The sequence below is a fragment of the Bombyx mori genome, chromosome 19 (genome assembly GCF_030269925.1).
Source record: "Bombyx mori chromosome 19, ASM3026992v2".
NCBI lineage: Eukaryota > Metazoa > Arthropoda > Insecta > Lepidoptera > Bombycidae > Bombyx > Bombyx mori.
In genome coordinates this window covers 5,684,915-5,704,564 of record NC_085125.1, presented here as the reverse complement: position 1 = coordinate 5,704,564, position 19,650 = coordinate 5,684,915, and the positions used below count along the sequence as shown (strand labels likewise).

The 19,650-nt window shown below is 36.3% G+C and overlaps 1 protein-coding gene across 1 annotated transcript in view; it reads left to right on the top strand.

Annotated features, from left to right (window-relative positions):
- LOC101744873 (follistatin-A) overlaps positions 1-19,650 on the top strand; it is a 53,404-nt gene that overhangs the window by 11,940 nt on the left and 21,814 nt on the right. The window contains exon 2 of the mRNA XM_038017596.2: positions 15,933-16,124. Coding sequence (XP_037873524.1) covers positions 15,933-16,124 — 192 coding nt within the window. The remainder of the gene's footprint in view (positions 1-15,932; positions 16,125-19,650) is intronic.

Sequence of the window (19,650 nt, the reverse complement as noted above, 5' to 3'; positions counted from 1 at the left end):
AGTAATAATAACTACCGATGAGATGTTCATGAAGGTTTTTCACGATGAATTACCGGATCGTGGAATACAAAATTTTATCCAATAAAAATATCTAAAGCTCGTAACAGTGGCTACCATAATTCTGATAATTTTTTCAATAAAGCAACCTTATGCACTCCCGTTCAAATGATAGAACAGACCACAATAAGTGACAATCTGATCTCCTATCTCAGTTCTATATGTATTTGACGATAACTATGCAATAACAATAAATATGTACAACAGATAATTACGTATCCTAAGATAGGTGACCCCATTCGGGCTGTAATGTGTATGAGCCTAATAATGACTTAATAAAAAAAAGTTTTGTTGATCTAATCTACCTAATTAGAACATTATGTTTATAAATTTCAGGAATTGAATTGAAGTAAATAAAAGCAAGAACTTTTTTTTTTTATTTCATTTATTTTATTTACTACTATAATTTACAATAATTTACTACTAAATAAATGATTTTAAAATGTGAATATGCAATTATGTAATTGTATTTTTTTGCGAAAACAATAAAACATCAGTATCCATTCAACTAATAATAAAATAATTATATTCAATTCATTCTATCGACAAGAAAATGCAGAATTTCGGCTACATCACTAAAGCAAAGCAGCACGGCCGGGTTGCACTGCAATGTGCACAATAAAATGATATTTGTATACTTTAACTTAATTACGATTATAATAAAAAGATAAAAGTACTTAATTTTTTTTTTGTTTCTTGCGCTTAAACATGCAATAAAGTTACGAATATAAAAGACTTTAAAAACAAGAACGTCCCCGTGATTTCAAATGCGCATGTTGAAGTTCTCCTTGTTGATCGGCTAAGGTGAAAAATATTATTTTTAAATACAAATGTTTTTCTTTTCTTTATTTTTAAATAATTGACAAATTCAAGTATCAACAAATTCAATTCAACAGTTCTTGTTAGGTGCTCTGACAAACAAACAGAGGCAAAAAAATTCAAATCATTTGCAGTCACAGTCATTGCACTGACATCGTGTCCTTTACCTTTTCAGTAATACATATGTATTTGTAATTTTTGATGTACCCGGGCGCTTCTGTCGCAGTTTATGATCAGTAACTACATGGCTGTTCCCTTGACATTGCCATTGTCCATAAGCAACAGCAATTACTCACCATCAGGAGAGCCTACGAAGGCATAAAATAACTACCTAAATAAACCATGAAAAAAAAATCTTGAATTCGTAAATTAAATATGAAAAATACCTCTTTCTGAATATTATTTTATGATTCTGTAACAAGTCGGCAGGGCATATTAAACTAGCAGGTTTAATGTAATTCCTTTAAGGTCTCCTATTATTAACACACAGGATCCCAGGGTATATGTATAGTGTTATATCTACTATTCTATACTATACTATATTATAAAGCCGGGGCTTGGTCTCTACGCTTGTGGCGGCATAATATACGTTGTTAAATGGATTCTGATGACCAGGTTTACCAGGTTTACAAGATTAACACCAGGTGGACCGTGAGCTCGTCCACTCGAACAAGCAATAAATAAAAAATAAGTGTTTAATAAAAATTCGAAGTCGTCGTGGCCTAAAGGATAAGACGTCCGGTGCATTCGTATGTAGCGATGCACCGGTGTTCGAATCCCGCAGGCGGGTACCAATTTTTCTAATGAAATACGTACTCAACAAATGTTCACGATTGACTTCCACGGTGAAGGAATAACATCGTGTAATAAAAATCAAACCCGCAAAATTATAATTTGCGTAATCACTGGTGGTAGGACCTCTTGTGAGTCCGCGCGGGTGGGTACCACCGCTCTGCCTATTTCTGTCGTGAAGCAGTAATGCGTTTCGGTTTGAAGGGTGGGGCAGCCGTTGTAACTATAGTGAGTAAGCAATTTAAAAAAAAAAAATGTCTACCCAACCGCCCAAATATTCAATAATGAGTGATAGGCGTGGATTGGGAGCGGCCTATGTCCAGCAGTGGACGACTGTGGACTGTTGATGATGATGATGATGAAGAGTGATAGGGTTGGAACATGTTACTCTCATGTAACATGTTACTTATGTTACTCTATTTGACAGATACTCTGGCCTTATGTAGTTTAAGGTAGAGGCATTTATGATGTTTTTTTATGAGCTCCAATAACCACCTATTACTAGAATTATAACGTGGTTGTTGAATCTTGCTAAGTTAAGTGAAGACATTTTTTCTAATCGGATATTTAAGATACTTTGATGATGATATAATGATACTATGTACACATATGGATTTGTTGTTGTCTGAAATAAAATAAATCATTCATTCATTCATTAACAAACAAAGCAAAAACACTATTTATCTACAGGCTTAAATGTAAAATGTCAAAAAGAGTAACTTGAAAAAATGAACTCACGTCTGTTAAAGTTAAGTGAATTATTTATTTTTTCGTTAGCTTAATTGGCCATGCTCGTGGCCTTTCTTCAAGCTATGTTACATTAGGACTAACGCGCCGTTGGTACAAACGCGTTTATAAATCTATTTTTCCGAATTACATATTAAAATGCCTACTAATATGTAGTAATATTATTGTCGATAACACCATTAATAACAATTTCGTGTATTAGGCATTTGCCCCAGACGTGTTTACAGATTCTTGGTCGTTAATTCCCTCGAAAACTGTGTAATACCTATACGAAATATTCAAGGTTGACGTCAACAAAGTCATTGCGGCCTAAAAGATTAGGACCGGTGTAATTAGTAGTAAGAAATGATGTGACTTTGTCAGTGTTCGAATCCTGCAACGGGGTAAAAAATTGTAGGAAATACGCACTTATGCGTATGCATTCACGGCTGACTTCCATGATGACAAATTAAAATCGTATAATGATCATTAAAATCGCAAAATTTCAAAATTTTCATAGTTACCATTGTCAGGGCGTTTTGTATGAAGAATGTGTTAGTACCACCGTCCTGCCTATTTCAATCAATAATTCAATGATAGATTCCTATTTGAAAGGTAGATACAGTAAAATTGAGCATTCGACCTTATCTCTAATGGTGGATAACGGCACTCACGTTGTGATGTCCATGGGCTTTTGCCCACCAGTGGGCCGTGAAATCTTCGAATCGATCATTAATCTATTTACGCCAAAAATAATCTAAACGACAACTACACGAAACCATTCAAATCCAAATTGTAAATTTAATATTACCGAATTAGAATAAAAATAGCTAAGTAACTTTTTAATAATATCCTTATCATAAAGATGAAATCCTGACACAAACATAATCGTTATAATATTTCTTCGAAATCATCCCATTAATTTTAAGTTAGTACGATGCTCCAATTTTAAATAATGACATATTAATAATATAACATCTACATGTTCCGTGACCAAAAAAAATTGAAAATGAAATGGAGACACTGTATAATATTAAAAAAATAACGCCATTTTCAACCGTAAAAGTGTATTTAATATAATCTGTGACACTTAGAACCTCAGGAATCTATACTAATATTAAATCTACAGTGTTTTTTACGGATGTTCCGTTATAACTACTGAACCATGCATCCGATTGACTTGAATCTTGGTATCCATATAGAAAATACATGTACTTAATGGATAAGCTAATATTTATATGAGTGTTGGACTCCCTAATAATAATGACAATAAATGATAATGTTAATTTTAAATGCCCAGCGAAGCGGGCGAGTACGGCTAGTTACTGATTAATACATGATATAGTATGATAGTTTTTTTTTTTATAGTTGGCAATGTGTAGGAATGTTCACGTCCGCGCTACATGTCATTTTCAGCAGACCGTTCCGCTTTGCCGCCCGGCAGGATGTGCCATCGCGGTATTTCTTGCTAATTAACCGACCTTGTGTACCGACTCGCCTCTCTTTATCCAATATAAATAACGAGATCTAAAATTTTTCAAATAAACTAAATTCTGTAACGCGTTAATTAGCGTCATTAAGCTTAAATATATTAACAAATAAAATAAATTACACGTAGGCACTCTTGAATTGAAATAATTCAATAGATGTTAGAACCTAATTTATATATTTTTCGTAATTTTTTAACGTAATTAAATTAAATTTCTAATTAATTATTAGAAGGAAAATTATGAGCTGCGTGTATATACGAAATGTTTATAATCTTTCAGTCCGTTGAATATTCATTTTAAATGGAGGCCGTAACAAGCTCGGTAACTAACGCCCATTAAAATATTAATCTTACGGCTAGACGGCTTAAATAATACACACAATATGACTCTCGGGCCCAGACAACCAGGTTCTGCCCTTTGTTACCTTTATTGCCCCAGAAACGAAAACTAGGTCGGCCGGGTGGCAGCCAGACAATCACAATTTCAAATTAGAACACAAAATTTAAGCGAGATTTTAAAATGGTTTCCATTATCTTACCCCGTCCCTTGCTTTGTGGCAGTTTTTATTACACCCGCGCCTTTATTACTTGTTATTCCGTAAACGAGACAGTCTAAATTTTAAGGTATTATAATCTTTATAACCTAGCATTAGCACAGTTTATGTTTCATAAAAGATTCCACAAGATCCACACCATTCAGTTACGCAACGTTTGAATGTGATTTACAAAAACAAACAGTCCAATGGAAATATTAGAAAAAATGAAAACAAACTATTTTCTGTTGCTAAAATGATTCTTATAATGTAGGTACAGGAAGTTCAAATCTTTTTCTTTTGATCAATGAATTTAACGAAACTATTCTCATATCACTGTGACAAGTTGTTTATAAGAAAATAGAGATAGCTTGCCAAAAATAACAGCTGGTTTCGATTCACTAAATCACCTGTAGGCATAGTTATTTTGATGGAAGCGCCGACGGCGGATGTTATGTTTGAAAATGATTTGTAATCGTTTAAAAATTAAAATGCATACGCTGTTTATAATTAGGTGGCCGGTATTAGACAGTTCTATTCTTGGGTCCATTGTTGTATCTAACATCGATTCGTCACGTGTCAAGAGTCAAGTCTAGTTAGTATTCTATTTTTAAAGCATTGCCCGCACTTGACATTAGTTTGTTTGGTTATCTCGTCCATTTAGAATAACGCGCTAATTTCATATTGCGAGCGTTAATAAAATTAGACAGTGTTATCTTTATGCGTGTTGAAAATTATCAATTTTCGAAAGAAAAAAAAAACTGTTTTTATTTTCCCAATATTATAATCGATTCGTTTCTCATACTTTTTAATGACGATTTATTTTGCGACAAACCGTCCATAATTTCATTGTTTATTTAACTATATATGTGTGCCCGTCCAAGTATGTAGTTAAATATGTTGTGTAGGTATTTGTATTTTAAATATTTTTTTGTGCATTTATCCTTATACCTTTCTTATACCTTTTGTATTGTTTTCTGTGTACAATAAATAAATACAACCTTTGGATTTCATGTTGAAGTAAAACAAAAGGGTTGCCCTGGAAACCGCTTTTTTTTCGTAGCAAAAATGAATAGAACTATGGCGCATTTGGGTAGTAAAATAGGGAAGAAGTAGTTCTCGAACGCATTCGCATATCCGTATCTTATGATTCATCGCCGCAGAGTTTATTATCAATAAAATCCTCTGACCCAGCACCGGCGTGTCGGCAGCCCGACCTGGTTAGTACGATAGCTGCTATTCCAATGCCGATGAGACATCGACGTCACAAGTCGAAGTGGCCGACGGCGACCGCGCTGTGACGTTTATAAATTCCTTAAATCAGGTGGGTCACGATCTTGTTAGCCCGCGAACGCTGCTAAGCTCTTAAACATTCACTGAAAATCGTTTAATAATAGCAAGCTACTGTACCACCTAATTTATAAATTAAAAGTATGTTTATGCAAAATTAAAATAAAGAGATTAGGATTCATTTTGCATGGGATGTGGTCTCGGTTTTTGCTCTGCATAGCCCAATCTCTCGTATTTTGGATTGTTTCCGTTATATCACCTACGCTTCGTGTGTACTTCACACCTCTCCAACATAATACGCTTCGTCAAATAAAGATCTCTGGTTTATTTTTTGACACGTTTTAAACTCTAAAGCATCAATCAATAAGAATGGCCTTCTTTCTTATTTCTGTGTGCTTTATTTCATGTGATCACATGTAAATAGATAAAAAATATGCGGCATTTTTACGTGTCACCTGAAATAGTGAAGATAAGTAGTCTTATCTTTTGGATTAAGCGGATCAAACATGATTTAAAATATAAAACACGTTGTAAGTTCTAAGAATTATTTACTCCGTTTTTGTTAAGAACAGGGTCAATGCAGTTGACAGCGGCTATGTTAACTGGCATTTCCAACTTCCATGGGCAACCACTCATCATCAGGTGGACCATATGCTCGTCTGTCCACAGAGGCAATAACTTTTTTCTGTCACACAACGTTATACTTTTAAATTCATATTACTTTACGTAACTCATTCTTAAAATTTTCATAAATCAGTTCACAAAAAATTTGCAACTGACTTAATATCAGCATTTTTTGAACACTAAATACCTCAACCAAATCGACTTTAGTGTTTAGTTGTTAAAAGACACTTAATTTATTATGCGTTTCTTTAAAATCACTTATTGAATAAAGAAACTGTTTGAAAGCACGTACAAAACTTGTCTAAAACGCACACACACACACACACTATTCTTTAAAATAAATTATCGCTTTACGCAAAAAAACATTTAAAACAATATTATATTCTTTGCGGAGTAGTTTTTGCGGAGCGTGACGTGTGCGTGCGGTCCATAAAGCCGGATCTCATTTCGTCTCCGAAACATGGCGCCACAGCTGACGGAACCGGCCTTTCGATAATTATTTATAAAGAGATAATAAAGCTCGCCACAAACGGTGCGTAACACGACGAATTTTGATTTCATCAATAGATAAGCCGTCGATAGTTACTCGAATGATTAAATATGCATTTTATGGTATTTATTTTTTATTGTTGAAAGTCTAGTACTGTTTTTTTTTGTTCTATAACGGTGAACTCAATAGGTATAGCTTTGTATTAACTCAACCGATGACTCGTTACGAAGCTAAATGTAAATACTAATAACAATTCAACTTACTTCATATTAAGGACTCGAAAACGATCATAAATACACCACATTAGTAAGTACATAAATGAGCAGAAAACACTGGCAATTATAACAATTATAACGCGATTTTTCTTGGCAACAGTTTTTAGTGTAGCAACAAGCCTTTATTGTAACACGCGTCCGCAGCGAATACAAAACAAGTTTTTAGTGTTGGCAGCCAGTGAAGCGCGGCTAAACGCTCGTGTGGGGCAGCCCTAAGGAGCGTACCTCTATGCTGAGGTAGAGTCAACGCCCGCGCAACACTGCGCTCGACACCAAAATCATATTCGACCCGTCTTATTTGCATTTCTCATACTGGATCACTGACAATTGCAGAATATTTGGGGCTAGGCTCACAAACATTCCGATCGAATTGTTTCTCTACAATCGATCGGATAACTTGTTCCCAACGGCGACTCGTGTTCTGAGCGTTAACACTTCAAACCCGCAGTAATAATAATACTAGTTGTATCCTCAAGTTTCATTTGCGTTAAATCTTTTTTTTCTTTTTCTGTTCTTAAATCGGTGGACGAGCTCACAGCCCACCTGGTGTTAAGTGGTTACTGGTGCCCATGGACATCTACAACGTAAATGCGCCACCCACCTTGTGATACAAGTTCTAAGGTCTCAGTATAGTTACAACGGCTGCCCCACCCTTCAAACCGAAACGCATTACTGCTTCACGGCAGAAATAGGCAGGGTGTTGGTACCTACCCGCGCGGACTAGTAGATACTGTGAATAAACTTGAAATTGGCGGTGAGCTCATCTTATATTGTTTTCTCTTGATTATGAAAAATGTGGTTTTGTATCATCGTAATCCTTGCAATAGAAAATGTTTCAATCTAATCACAAGCTTAACCACAATGTAATGAAACCCAGTTAATTAGTTAATAGAAAAATGTAGAGCGTTTTTCTTATGAAGTTCTTGTTCCAAGCAGATTTCCGATTAAGCTGATTAAGTATCGGTCAGAATGCTAATGCTTAGAATTTGTTATTTATTGGAAATATCTTCAAAGTATGGGAGCTCTTCAACCGGTTTCAAGTCAAGCTATAATTATAATTTAAGCAATACTTTGCCGAAATGATCCAGAAGAATATTGTTTGTTTAAATGTAAATTATCGACCAGCTAGCAGTTGTTTTAAAAAAAAACATTTATATTTATAATACATCGCAATATTAACTTTACTATTTCCATTCTGCGACGTGAACTGTGTTTTGAACGAACATGTTTAAAGGAATTTATTAAAAAGGTTAATTATCGGTTAATCGGTTTTCATAAAACGAAATTAACTTTATAAACAATTTAATTTGACTTAGAACTCGTCGATAAAACTACTCTCAATTAATCGGTTACAGCATTTTCCGTAACGGGAGCACCGACCTACGATTCTCGTTTGTTTCTAACTAAATTACCGATTACGTAATTGTCTGAAAATTTAAGAGACAACCACACGTTCAGTGGACTAACGAATATAATATACTAAGTATTGTAACATAATCCGGGAATAGCATATTACGAAAAAGATCTTGGTACATAAAATAAATACTTTTTTTTAAATGAGTATAGTTTATCTCAGTGCGTAAACACAAATTTATAGACAATATCTGACTTGCCTAAAACCTAGTCAGATATTACTTTAGAATAGTATATGTGAATTTAGTGGGTTTTTTTCCAATTTTATTCTTTAGGAAAAGATTTATCGATTTTAATAGTAGATCTCATAGTCCAAATAAACTTTTATGTGTTCAAATTAAAATAAGATCTTAATTTTCATTACACGGTAATTCCGCAACATAATATCTATTAGAGACAACAATAAAATAAAAATATGGTAATTCCATTAATGACGCCTATTAGTCTTATTTAATGTGAATTTTAGTACCACTTGACCACCAGTCAGACTTTTAGAGAGGGAATCTGGTTTCATAAAATTTGTATTATGTACAATGAAATCTTCATGAGTAACTTGTTTGAGGCACCTTGATCGTTAAATTTATAAATTTTTATTCGCGATGTTACGGAAAGAGCTACCAATTCAAACACTAAAGCTTATTACTGGTGGTACGACCTCTTGTGAATCCGCGCGGGTAGGTACCACCACTCCGCCTATTTCTAGACCTTAGAACTTATATCTCAAGGTGGGTGGCGCATTTACGTCGTAGACGTTTATGGGCTCCAGTAACCATTTAACACCAGGTGGGCTGTGAGCTCGTCCAACGATCTAAGCAGTAGAAAAAAAAAGAAGCACAAATTTGCATTTCTAAATTCATTGTAAAGATGCTTATTTAAAAATTTACGTACAAACTAAAAAGGCTTTTAACATGAGCACGATTTGTTTTTTTTTTTTATAATGATTCGAATGCATCGATTAATCAGTGCTTTATGGTTATTATTGGGCCTGCACGGCGGCTGTGGGTCGTTCGGTGGCGTCACCGACACCCGACCGTTGAAAAATAGCGTCTGGCCGTCGTCTAGCGAGTCTCGATCGGTTGTTCGTGACTCACGCGCACCCGTCCCTCGTCGACCCTCACGCCAGCATTTTATTTCACACTACATTGTACGTACTATAGCAGCGTTCAATGCTAAATAACGTAACTGCATAACGGACTTTTAAAATGAAAATATTCATTGTTAAAGTGAAATTGATTATAGATTAATAGACTTTACTGGTCTTAAGCAGTAATGCGTTTCGGTCTGAAGGGCGGGACAGCCGTTGTAACTATACTGAGACCTTAGAACTTATATCTCAAGGTGGGTGGCACATTTACGTTGTAGATGTCTATGGGCTCCGGTAATCATTTAATACCAGGTGGGCCGTGAGCTCGCCCACCTATCCAAGCAATAAAAAAAATACTAATATTTTGGCATATGATTATGACCATAATTATACAAATTTCATCTTTGTGATCATCACGTCATTGCAGCTCAATCGGACACTGTCTAGCAAAGTATTTATTTTCTAAGTTTTTTTTTACTGCCTAATCCACGGCCTAATATGTACTCATCACATACATTTGTCTGAAGCAAACAGTAAGCACTTTAAAAAAAAATGCCCTGTCTAGCAACAATCGAAGTTTGCCATGATTGAAAGGTAAATAAATGAAATTGAATACCAATTATTTTTGTCCCTTCCTATTCGCTTGTAGCCTAAGGGGCTACTCTAGCTGCTCTAGCTTACGCGGAAGGGTAAGTGAGCTCACAGCTCAACCTGAACAATTGCTAACACTGGGCCCAGCAAGAGCAGCGTACGCTGTACCTACTGCCGGGTCGCAAACTGAGAAGGGTCCAGTAAGAAGATCCGATGAGAGACTCAGTGGGCTATGTTTATGGGTTAGTTCACTTGTCGACCTCTTCGACGTAATCGACGAGCTCGACGAGACTGGTGACCGGTGCTTGAGGTTTGGGTGACGGCGGTATTGCATTTACCCGTTACCTGGAGGGTCATCGTGTCGCGCCGCTTTTTCCATGTAGCGTTCTGACGCTTCTTCTTATACCACTCATACAAGATGTTTGCTTGGAATAACACTATTACTCAAATCATTCAAATAAAATACTAGAAAACTTTTATTTGTAAATAAAATAAATCAATATATTTCAAATCAAATTTAATATAAGGTACAGTTTTTTTTCCATATCCACTAATATACTTATATTCACAGATAAGTACCAAGTATGCCCATTCAAAGATCTATGAAATTAGGCTCAAAAAAAAACTTTAAACAAAATAAATATACAATTCGTAAACAGTTCCGATATTTCTCTAGAAAATTTTGAATCACCCGATGGTTATTTAGCTGTGAGAACGAAAGAAAAAGCACATGTACATGTATGTAGTACAAGACCAGACGCGCTGAATACATCTGTTCCCAATTTGTTTAGTCTGGATATATTCCATACCCTCGAACACTTTTATTACAGCTAAAGTAGTAAACACGTGTAAAACGATTTTCATATAGCGTTACAGTTTTAAACCGATTTTAGAACAAGCCTCGATCATTTGGAAGACAGCTTAAGCTCACTGATCTATTTTATATTTTGTTTTGCCTGCCTATGTGACTTCACTTTGGCTAAACGAACTCACAACGCTCAGCCTAAAAGAATTTTCTACCACCGAATCTAAATCGCAACCTACGGAAATTATCCGGTGAGAAATTCAGTGGGTTTTATTTAAGGGATTGATATCATCATATGAATCATCATCAGCCCATAGTCGTCCAGTGCTTTACAAATGCCTCTACCAATTTGAAAAACTGAGCCCAGACGGCTCTCTTCATTCAGTTCTTGCTGGCCATACCTCGGAACTGACTATAGGATATTTTAAATCGACTCATAGAACGTTCATAGGCACAAAAGCTAACGATTATTTAGTATACAAAACCGTTTGCCTCTGTCCATTCCTTGTCGGAATCATGAGATGAAGACAGTTAGTTGTCTGCAAAGTATGAAAATATTTTAGACTATAATTTCCAATGGCTTTTACAGGCTTTCGAATTCAAATTCAACTTTGGAAGCATGCGTAGATGTAATTTATAATAACAGTTTCCTATCTAAGCAATAAAAAAAAATCTCGGTTGGAGGATAAAAAATACCGTTGCCTATCTGACGCTTGAGGAAAAGACGTATTTATGTATAGGGCTTCCCCTGTCCACTTTATAGTAGGTCTTTACTCTTTATATAGGTATCTATGAAGTTGCGGCTTAGTATACAGAAAATTAAAGTAATCTTTCCATAAATCTGTTTTAGTTTCTTGAACTCAGCTTTATAGGAACCAAGAAACTCTTCTCATCATAAAACTATTAGCGAAATGAAATATACGGGCCATGAAAAAAAAAATATATAAAAAATCTTAATCTGACTGTCATGTGATCATTCGATGTCTCTAAACGTGCGTAATACGAGTATAACGCGTTTTTTTGTTATTATCGTTTGACATTTATATTATATGTACCCTAAATTACTTCTCAACTAATTAAACATCTAAACTTGAGGACACATATTATAAAGTGATATACGATCGTAAAATGTTACATAGAGATATTAAAGTTTAAGACTTAAATTTTATTTAGACTTGTTTTAAATGAAATTATCACTTCTAATTTATTAATAATTAATTCTATCCGATTTACTTAATTAATTTGATACGTTGTAAAATGTAACATGTAAATATCAGTATATTTATTTGTACAAAAAATCATTATTATCTTTAAAAATAATTTATATTAAACGAGAGATTCATCATAAAATGAGAACTTCAAAATCCTAATTAAATAACCAAGCAGAAACGGTAACAACGCTACAGGAAAAATGCAAACATATATTTTTTAAAACAACACAATTTCAAGTATTTAATCAGTGTTTGAGCCTCATTGTCTAAATGAATCTGACACCTCGAAGCAAGGTCATTTATAAATGCTTGTCCAAATCCGGACACTACAAAGTCGGGAAGGATAATTTGTTTCGCATTCTGTGAACATCAATAGGAACATTGAGAAGTACTAATTGAAGAAAAAATATGAACGTGGCTATTTTTCGCTAGTGCGACAAAACAGGAGAATGTTAGTTGTCTGGTCTGCTGTGTGATTAGACTGGTACTCTGAAGGTTACACCGTCTTCGTTCGGAGTTCTTCATGATATCACATCTACTGTTGTCGATGTTAACGGATCTCAAAAACCTTTATTGAAGCACGCCATGAAGTCATAACCAATCAATTACGTTTCACTAGCCTTGTAGAGATTCACTTTTCACCATAGTGAAAAGTGAATCTCTACCTGTCACCTGTGTGAGAATCTCACCTCAAAATTCACAAAGGCAATCTTGATTAATGATGAAAACGAACCCTCAGACACAGCCCACTGAGTTTCTCGCCTGATCTTCTCAATGGGTCACGTTTCCGATCCGGTGGTAGATTCTGCGAAGCACGGCTCTTGCTAGGGTTCGTGTTAGCAACGTCGTCACTTTTGAGCCCCGTGAGCTCACCTACTAGTAAAGGTTACGCTGTAATAGCCACTCAAGGCTCTCAGCTTATGTAGGAAAAAAAAAGAAGAAAGCGGAAGAACGAGTTAAATAGTTAAAGAGTCTGTAGATATCACAACGCGAATCCGTCACCCTTCTTCAGATATATTAGCTCGTAGTCTCAATTGTATAACGGCTGCCCCACCTTTCATGCTGGAGCCCACCCGTGCGAGCATACAATTTGCCCTACCCCTAGTAAATGCGGTAAACCATCGCAGTACGCTGGTATAATACTCTTTTTTTTCCTTACCTATTAGCTGGTAGCCTAAGGGACTATTTCGGTTTCACTTTTTTTTTCCTACCTAAGCTGATAACCTTGAGAGGCTATTTCAGCGTAACCTTAACTAGTAGGTGAGCTCACGGGGCTCAAACCTAACGACGTTGCTAACACGAACCCTAACGAGAGCCGTGCTCCGGAGAATCTAACACCGGATCGGAAACGCGACCCACAGAGAAGATCCGGCGAGAAACTCAGTGGGCTGTGTCTGTGGGTTAATTTACTCGTCGAGCTCTTTGTCGGGTTCGACGAGAACGATGACTGGTCAGTTTCACGCAGATAAGTATACTGACCAGAGAATGCTGTTGCCGTTTCTCGAGTTAATCGCTTTGTACGACACCCACTGAAAGAGATGGGGTAGTGTTATTATCAACGGACAACGCACAGGCGATCTTTTTATTTAAATACACGAATTGAGAACGATATCCTATGCGATTAAGACGCTATTACGTAAGCATACAGAACAACTCCTCACGCGAGCTGTCATAGTACAAGAGATCAGCATAATAATACACAAAAGACGAGAAAAGATTACGATCTAGACTCGAATTATATTCATAGACTTTGCCATTGTGAAATCAGTGTACGCAGATAGCACAGATAGATACTAGATTGGATATTTAATAAGTATTTTTTAATTATCTTATTTGAGTTTTGTGGGAAGGGTCAATTATAATATGCTCACAATTGGTTTAAATAATAAAATTTACAAAATGGTTACTTTTTGTATGGGTCTGTTGGAAAACATACTTAGTGTTAAACATATTTACGTTAATCTGCCTTCATTTTTTGTTTTACGTTTTTTGCTGTATTCTTTCCGGAACTTGACTACTGTGCTTACGCAAAATGCTAATGGACAGGCTTTAATGTACATTTTTATTTTATATTATCAATATATACGAAAACTTCGTGAAATGTTATTCTGTGAAATATAATCGCCGAGCCTACGTTACTTTTTAGATTATTGATAAAAATATTAATAAACGCCTATGTTTGACCAAGACATACTTATACCGTAGCGCTATTGATTACTTTTAAAAATATGTACATAGTATAATTTTTTATTGCATAGATGAGTGGACGAACTCACAGTCCACCTCGTGTTAAGTGGTTACCGGAGCCCATAGACATCTGCAACGTAAATGCCACCACCCACCTTGAGATATGAGTTCTAAGGTCTCAGTATAGTTACAACGGCTGCCCCACCCTTCAAACCGAAACGCATTACTGCTTCACAGCAGAAACAGGCAGTACCCGTGCGGACTCACAAGATGTCTTACCACCAGTAAAAAAATATTGAAATTACTCACGCGCTACCCATCCTAAGTCGATGGTACTAAATCAGATACCTTTTCGGAAGTGCCAACGAATGCAAAAATGTTCAAAGCAGTCTTAAAAATAAACAAGATAGCTTATAAAACACGAATAGACAAACATAGACATAATAGTCAAAAACAAAACAATTAAGTAACATTTTCTTCTCGGCAAACCTCGAGACACTATTAAATGGCTTGGTGCGAAATGACACAGTCTAGATCTTTTTTAAATAAAACAATAGAATAGGTAGTTAACACAATATTCAAATGTCAATGAATAATAAATACCTTAGGCGTCCCTGACCACGAAAACTGTAAATTTTTTTAAATTTTTTTTTATTGCTTAGATGGATGGACGAGCTCACAGCCCACCTGGTGCTTAGTGGTTACTGGAGCCCATAGACATCTACAACGGAAATGCGCCACCCACCTTGAGATATAAGTTCTAATATCTCGGTATCGTTACAACGGCTGCCTTACCCTTTAGACCAAAACGCATTACTGCTTCACGGCAGAAATAAGCAGGGCGGTGGTACCTACCCGCGCAGACTCACAAGAGGTCCTACCACCTAAACTATTGTTAACGTTGGAACCATTATAAATGCGCGATTAAGCCGTAAAAGAAGTTTTAATTATGTCTATGACTCGCGAAAACCGAAGTAAATACCATTTTCGTTACTCATTACGTATTCGTCGAAGCCGCTGGTACCGCTTTCATAAGCCGTACTAAACTTACAATTATTCTACACCCACATATTTGGTAGGCCTGGTAGGACCTCTTGTGAGTACGCGCGCGTAGGTACCACCGCCCTGCCTATTTCTGCCGTGAAGCAGTAACGCGTTTCGGTTTGAAGGGTGGGGCAGCCGTTGTAACTATACTGAGACCTTAGAACTTATATTTCAAGGTGGATAGCGCATTTACGTTGTAGATGTCTATGGGCTCCAGTTAAAACCACTTAAAACCAGGTGGGCTGTGAGCTCGTCCACCCATCTAAGCAATAAAAAAATAAGAAAAGGCAGCGGCTTGGCTCTGCCCCTGGCATTGCTGTAGTCCAGTCTTTATTAATATTTTTCTATAGTGTAGTCTTTGCGAAATCTGTGATTAGTATAATAGTCTTTGACAATAGAACCATAATAATGTTCAAAATTATAATTTCAATAATTTTAGTCGAGTTTCGACTACTGCGGGACCACTAGTAACATTGATTACATATAATATGTTTTTGCTTAGCCGGGATCTGCTGGGTGGGAATGGACCGCGCCGGGCGCTGCAGTTCAGTGTCTGCGTTGCGCATGACCCGCGCTGAATGCTGTACTGGGGCCTCTCGATCTCCCGCCGCCTGGAGCCCCAAGGATTACGATAGCGGCGAAATATTCTTCTACAAGGTTCTCTCGGGAGGAGTACCGTGTAATGCTTGTGCAGGTAAATATTACATCCAGACTCTTTTAAATTTATTACGCCAAGTTTGAATTTAGATTTGGTGGTCCGAAATCTGTGTGTTAGTGCGAGTTTTTTAACGTTCTCGATAGCGTAAAAGTTAGCTAATATTTGTAGCGAATAGGATCGTTTGCCTACGTTTGCCGCTAGGGGCGCTGTTCCAACTGCATACAAAATTGGGTTAACTTTTACGCTCTCGAGAACGTTTAAAAACTCGCACTAAGCACACTGATACAAATAGTTTTGCATAACAAAATATTTTTCTTAAAAAACAACGGTTTGTTTGTTTTTGTCGAAAAGAAATTAAAAACCTATAACCGTGGTGAAATAGATTTAAAACCATTTTTGTATCTGTTCTTCATTTTTTTTATTTTTTTATTGCCTAGATATGTGAACGAGCTCACAGCCCACCTGGTGTTAAGTGGTTACTGGAACCCATAGACATCTACAACGTAAATGCGCCACACACCTTGAGATATAAGTTCTAAGGTCTCAGTATAGTTACAACGGCTGCCTCATCCTTCAAACCGAAACGCATTACTGCTTCACGGCAGAAATAGGTGGGGTGGTGGTACCTACCCGTGCGGACTCACAAGAGGTCCTACCACCAGTAAAGTAAATCATTAGTAAATCATTTTTAATATGATGTGAATCATATTAAAACAACAACAAACACAATATTGATAGCACACAAATTTCATCGGAGAATACTAAATTATTGAAATATGTATACTAATATCAGCCTTGATTCAAAATAGACTTTACGAAACGGTAAATGATAATTATTAATAAAAAATCACAGTACTGTAATAAACCTATACTGTGTTTGTCACATTAGTGTAATATACTTGTGTTCAGGTTTCGTTTTAAATAAAACATTGAAAGAAATTTTAAATAAATTTTATGACTCCCTGAATTTTATAACGTCATAACTTACTGAAGATACGAGTGAAAACAATCCTAAATTCTTCGCCTCGCACACGATAGTAATTCGAATGCGTATTTTACGTCTTACTTTTTTATACGCGACTAAATATAAAAGCCATTCAGTTCTACCGTATACTGCTTCGATCAATAATACTGTGTTAAAAGTTTTCATTTTTATTGCGCTTATATTGGTTTATTCGCGGTAGTTGATGTTTTTATCCGATTTAAAATTGAATTTACGTCAACACGCGGTACGGCATGCATTAAATTAATGTTTGGAACTTCAACAGAACCAGATTATAAAATTCCTGAACACATCAACGATGCAAACCAAATACTGTTTTTACCTTTTCAAGGCGTTCGATCTTACGGTTCGCCCGATCGTGAGAGTTCATCGGTGGACGTGGATATTGGGAATGTTAGGGGCCCACATAAACCGTTGTCCAGAATTATTTTGAAATCTCGTTTAAAGAAGGACCCCGAAAGACCGTAGAATTGGAGTTTATACCAGAGCCGGAGGGTAGATGGTAAAAAATTTTGGAATGACTTTTTTTTTTTATTGCTTAGATGGTTGGACGAGCTCACAGCCCACCTGGTGTGAAGTGGTTACTGGAACCCATAGACATCTACAACGTAAATGCGCCACACACCTTGGAATATAAGTTCTAAGGTCTCAGTATAGTTACAACGGCTGTCCCACCCTTCAAACCGAAACGCATTACTGCTTCACGGCAGAAATAGGCGGGGCGGTGGTACCTACCCGTGCGGACTCACAAGAGGTCCTACCACCAGTAATTACGCAAATTATAATTTTGCGGGTTTGATTTTTATTACACGATGTTATTCCTTCACCGTGGAAGTCAATCGTGAACAATTGTTAAGTACGTATTTCATTAGAAAAATTGGTACCCGCCTGCGGGATTCGAACACCGTTGCATCGCTATATACGAATGCACCGGACGTCTTATCCTTTAGGCCACGACGACTTTTTGCACTTGTGTGCGTTTTTTTAACAAGTCACAATGACGCGCTACATACCAAACACCAAAGCTAAAATAACCGAACTGTTATTTGTCTATTTGGGTCTTATAATTATAATTGCAGAATTCCCGTTCAGTGGAAGTCATAAATGATAAAAGATTCTCAATATTCCTTTCCAAGAAATAAAACGGTTGTTAGTAACAACGGTTGTTAGTTTACTGGTGGTACCGGACCTCTTGTGAGTCCGCGCGGGTAAGTACCACCACCCTGCCTATTTCTGCCGTGAAGCAGTAATGCGTTTCGGTTTGAAGGGTGGGGCAGCCGTTGTAACTATAGTTGAGACCTTAGAACTTATATCTCAAGGTGGGTGGCACATTTACGTTGTAGATGTCTATGGGCTCCAGTAACCACTTAACACCAGGTGGGCTGTGAGCTCCTCCACCCATCTAAGCAATAAAAAAATAAAATATCCACTATAGAGACGGTGGATACAGATCCCAAAATCATGAATAAAATAGGACTTTTTGGCGGGAACGCGAGGAGTGAAGTTGTGTGATTTGTTTTATTTTGTCTATTTAGTGTTTCTTCGGGTTTAAATATGTAATAATGGTGGTTTATTAACTGTTTAATATCTGTGAAAGTGCACAAATGTGGGAAAATGAAACGAAGTCGCTGGACGTAACTTCTCGGGATCCTCCAAAAAGTCCACTGAAAAAATCTTAGTAAATGACCACCATTTTACTAAGATTATATTTCATCCCATATCATCTCAATTCATTTCATTTAATTTCATCCCAGTTGTTAGTGTCTCAAATTAATCATCTTCATTTCATTTCACTCCATAATATCATTTTTCATAAAAATATGAATAATATAAATTAAAATAAGACATGACTTAAAGATCTCAGTTACCAGGTCATAAAATCTCTTAAAAAAATAAAAATGAATAAAATATAGTACGGTCATAGTAGGCAGTCAATGAAATTTGTTGTACAGTATATTAGATCGTATTTTATGAACTAGCAATGGTAAGTGAAAGTAGCAGCCGGATGCCCGTCGCTCGAAGATTATTATTATTTAATTGTAATATTGCTTACTCAATCAGTATTGTGTATTGGGGATCAGTATTAACATTTTCTTTCGTTTCGGGAAAGACCCGGTTTCAAGATGCTTTCTGAAACCATGCTTCCAATAAAATCAGTCGGGATGCCTTACATCATTTTAGTCGTTTGACAAATCCATTAGTTATAAGTTTCAACTGATAAATGGCTTATTTACATATGTGTACGTCTATTTAAATTGGATTAAGCTGGAGGAGGCCTATACCCAAATAGGGGTTCCTGTCGAGGAAAAGTGAACGGCAATGGAATTGGATCTGAATGTGGGAGTCATATATGGTTCAGAATATTTACATGTAATATTTAGGTTTCTAGATGGGAAATAAAAGGCTTATTATTATTATTATTATTTATTATAGGTTTCCCCTTTCTCAGCCCAGTCTGTCGACAGAGCCGGCAGAACTGTATATACGGGCTTTTGGCCAAGTAACATACAGTAGCTATGAGTTCTTAGGCTAGTTTTTATTACGTGTAGTATTCTTCAT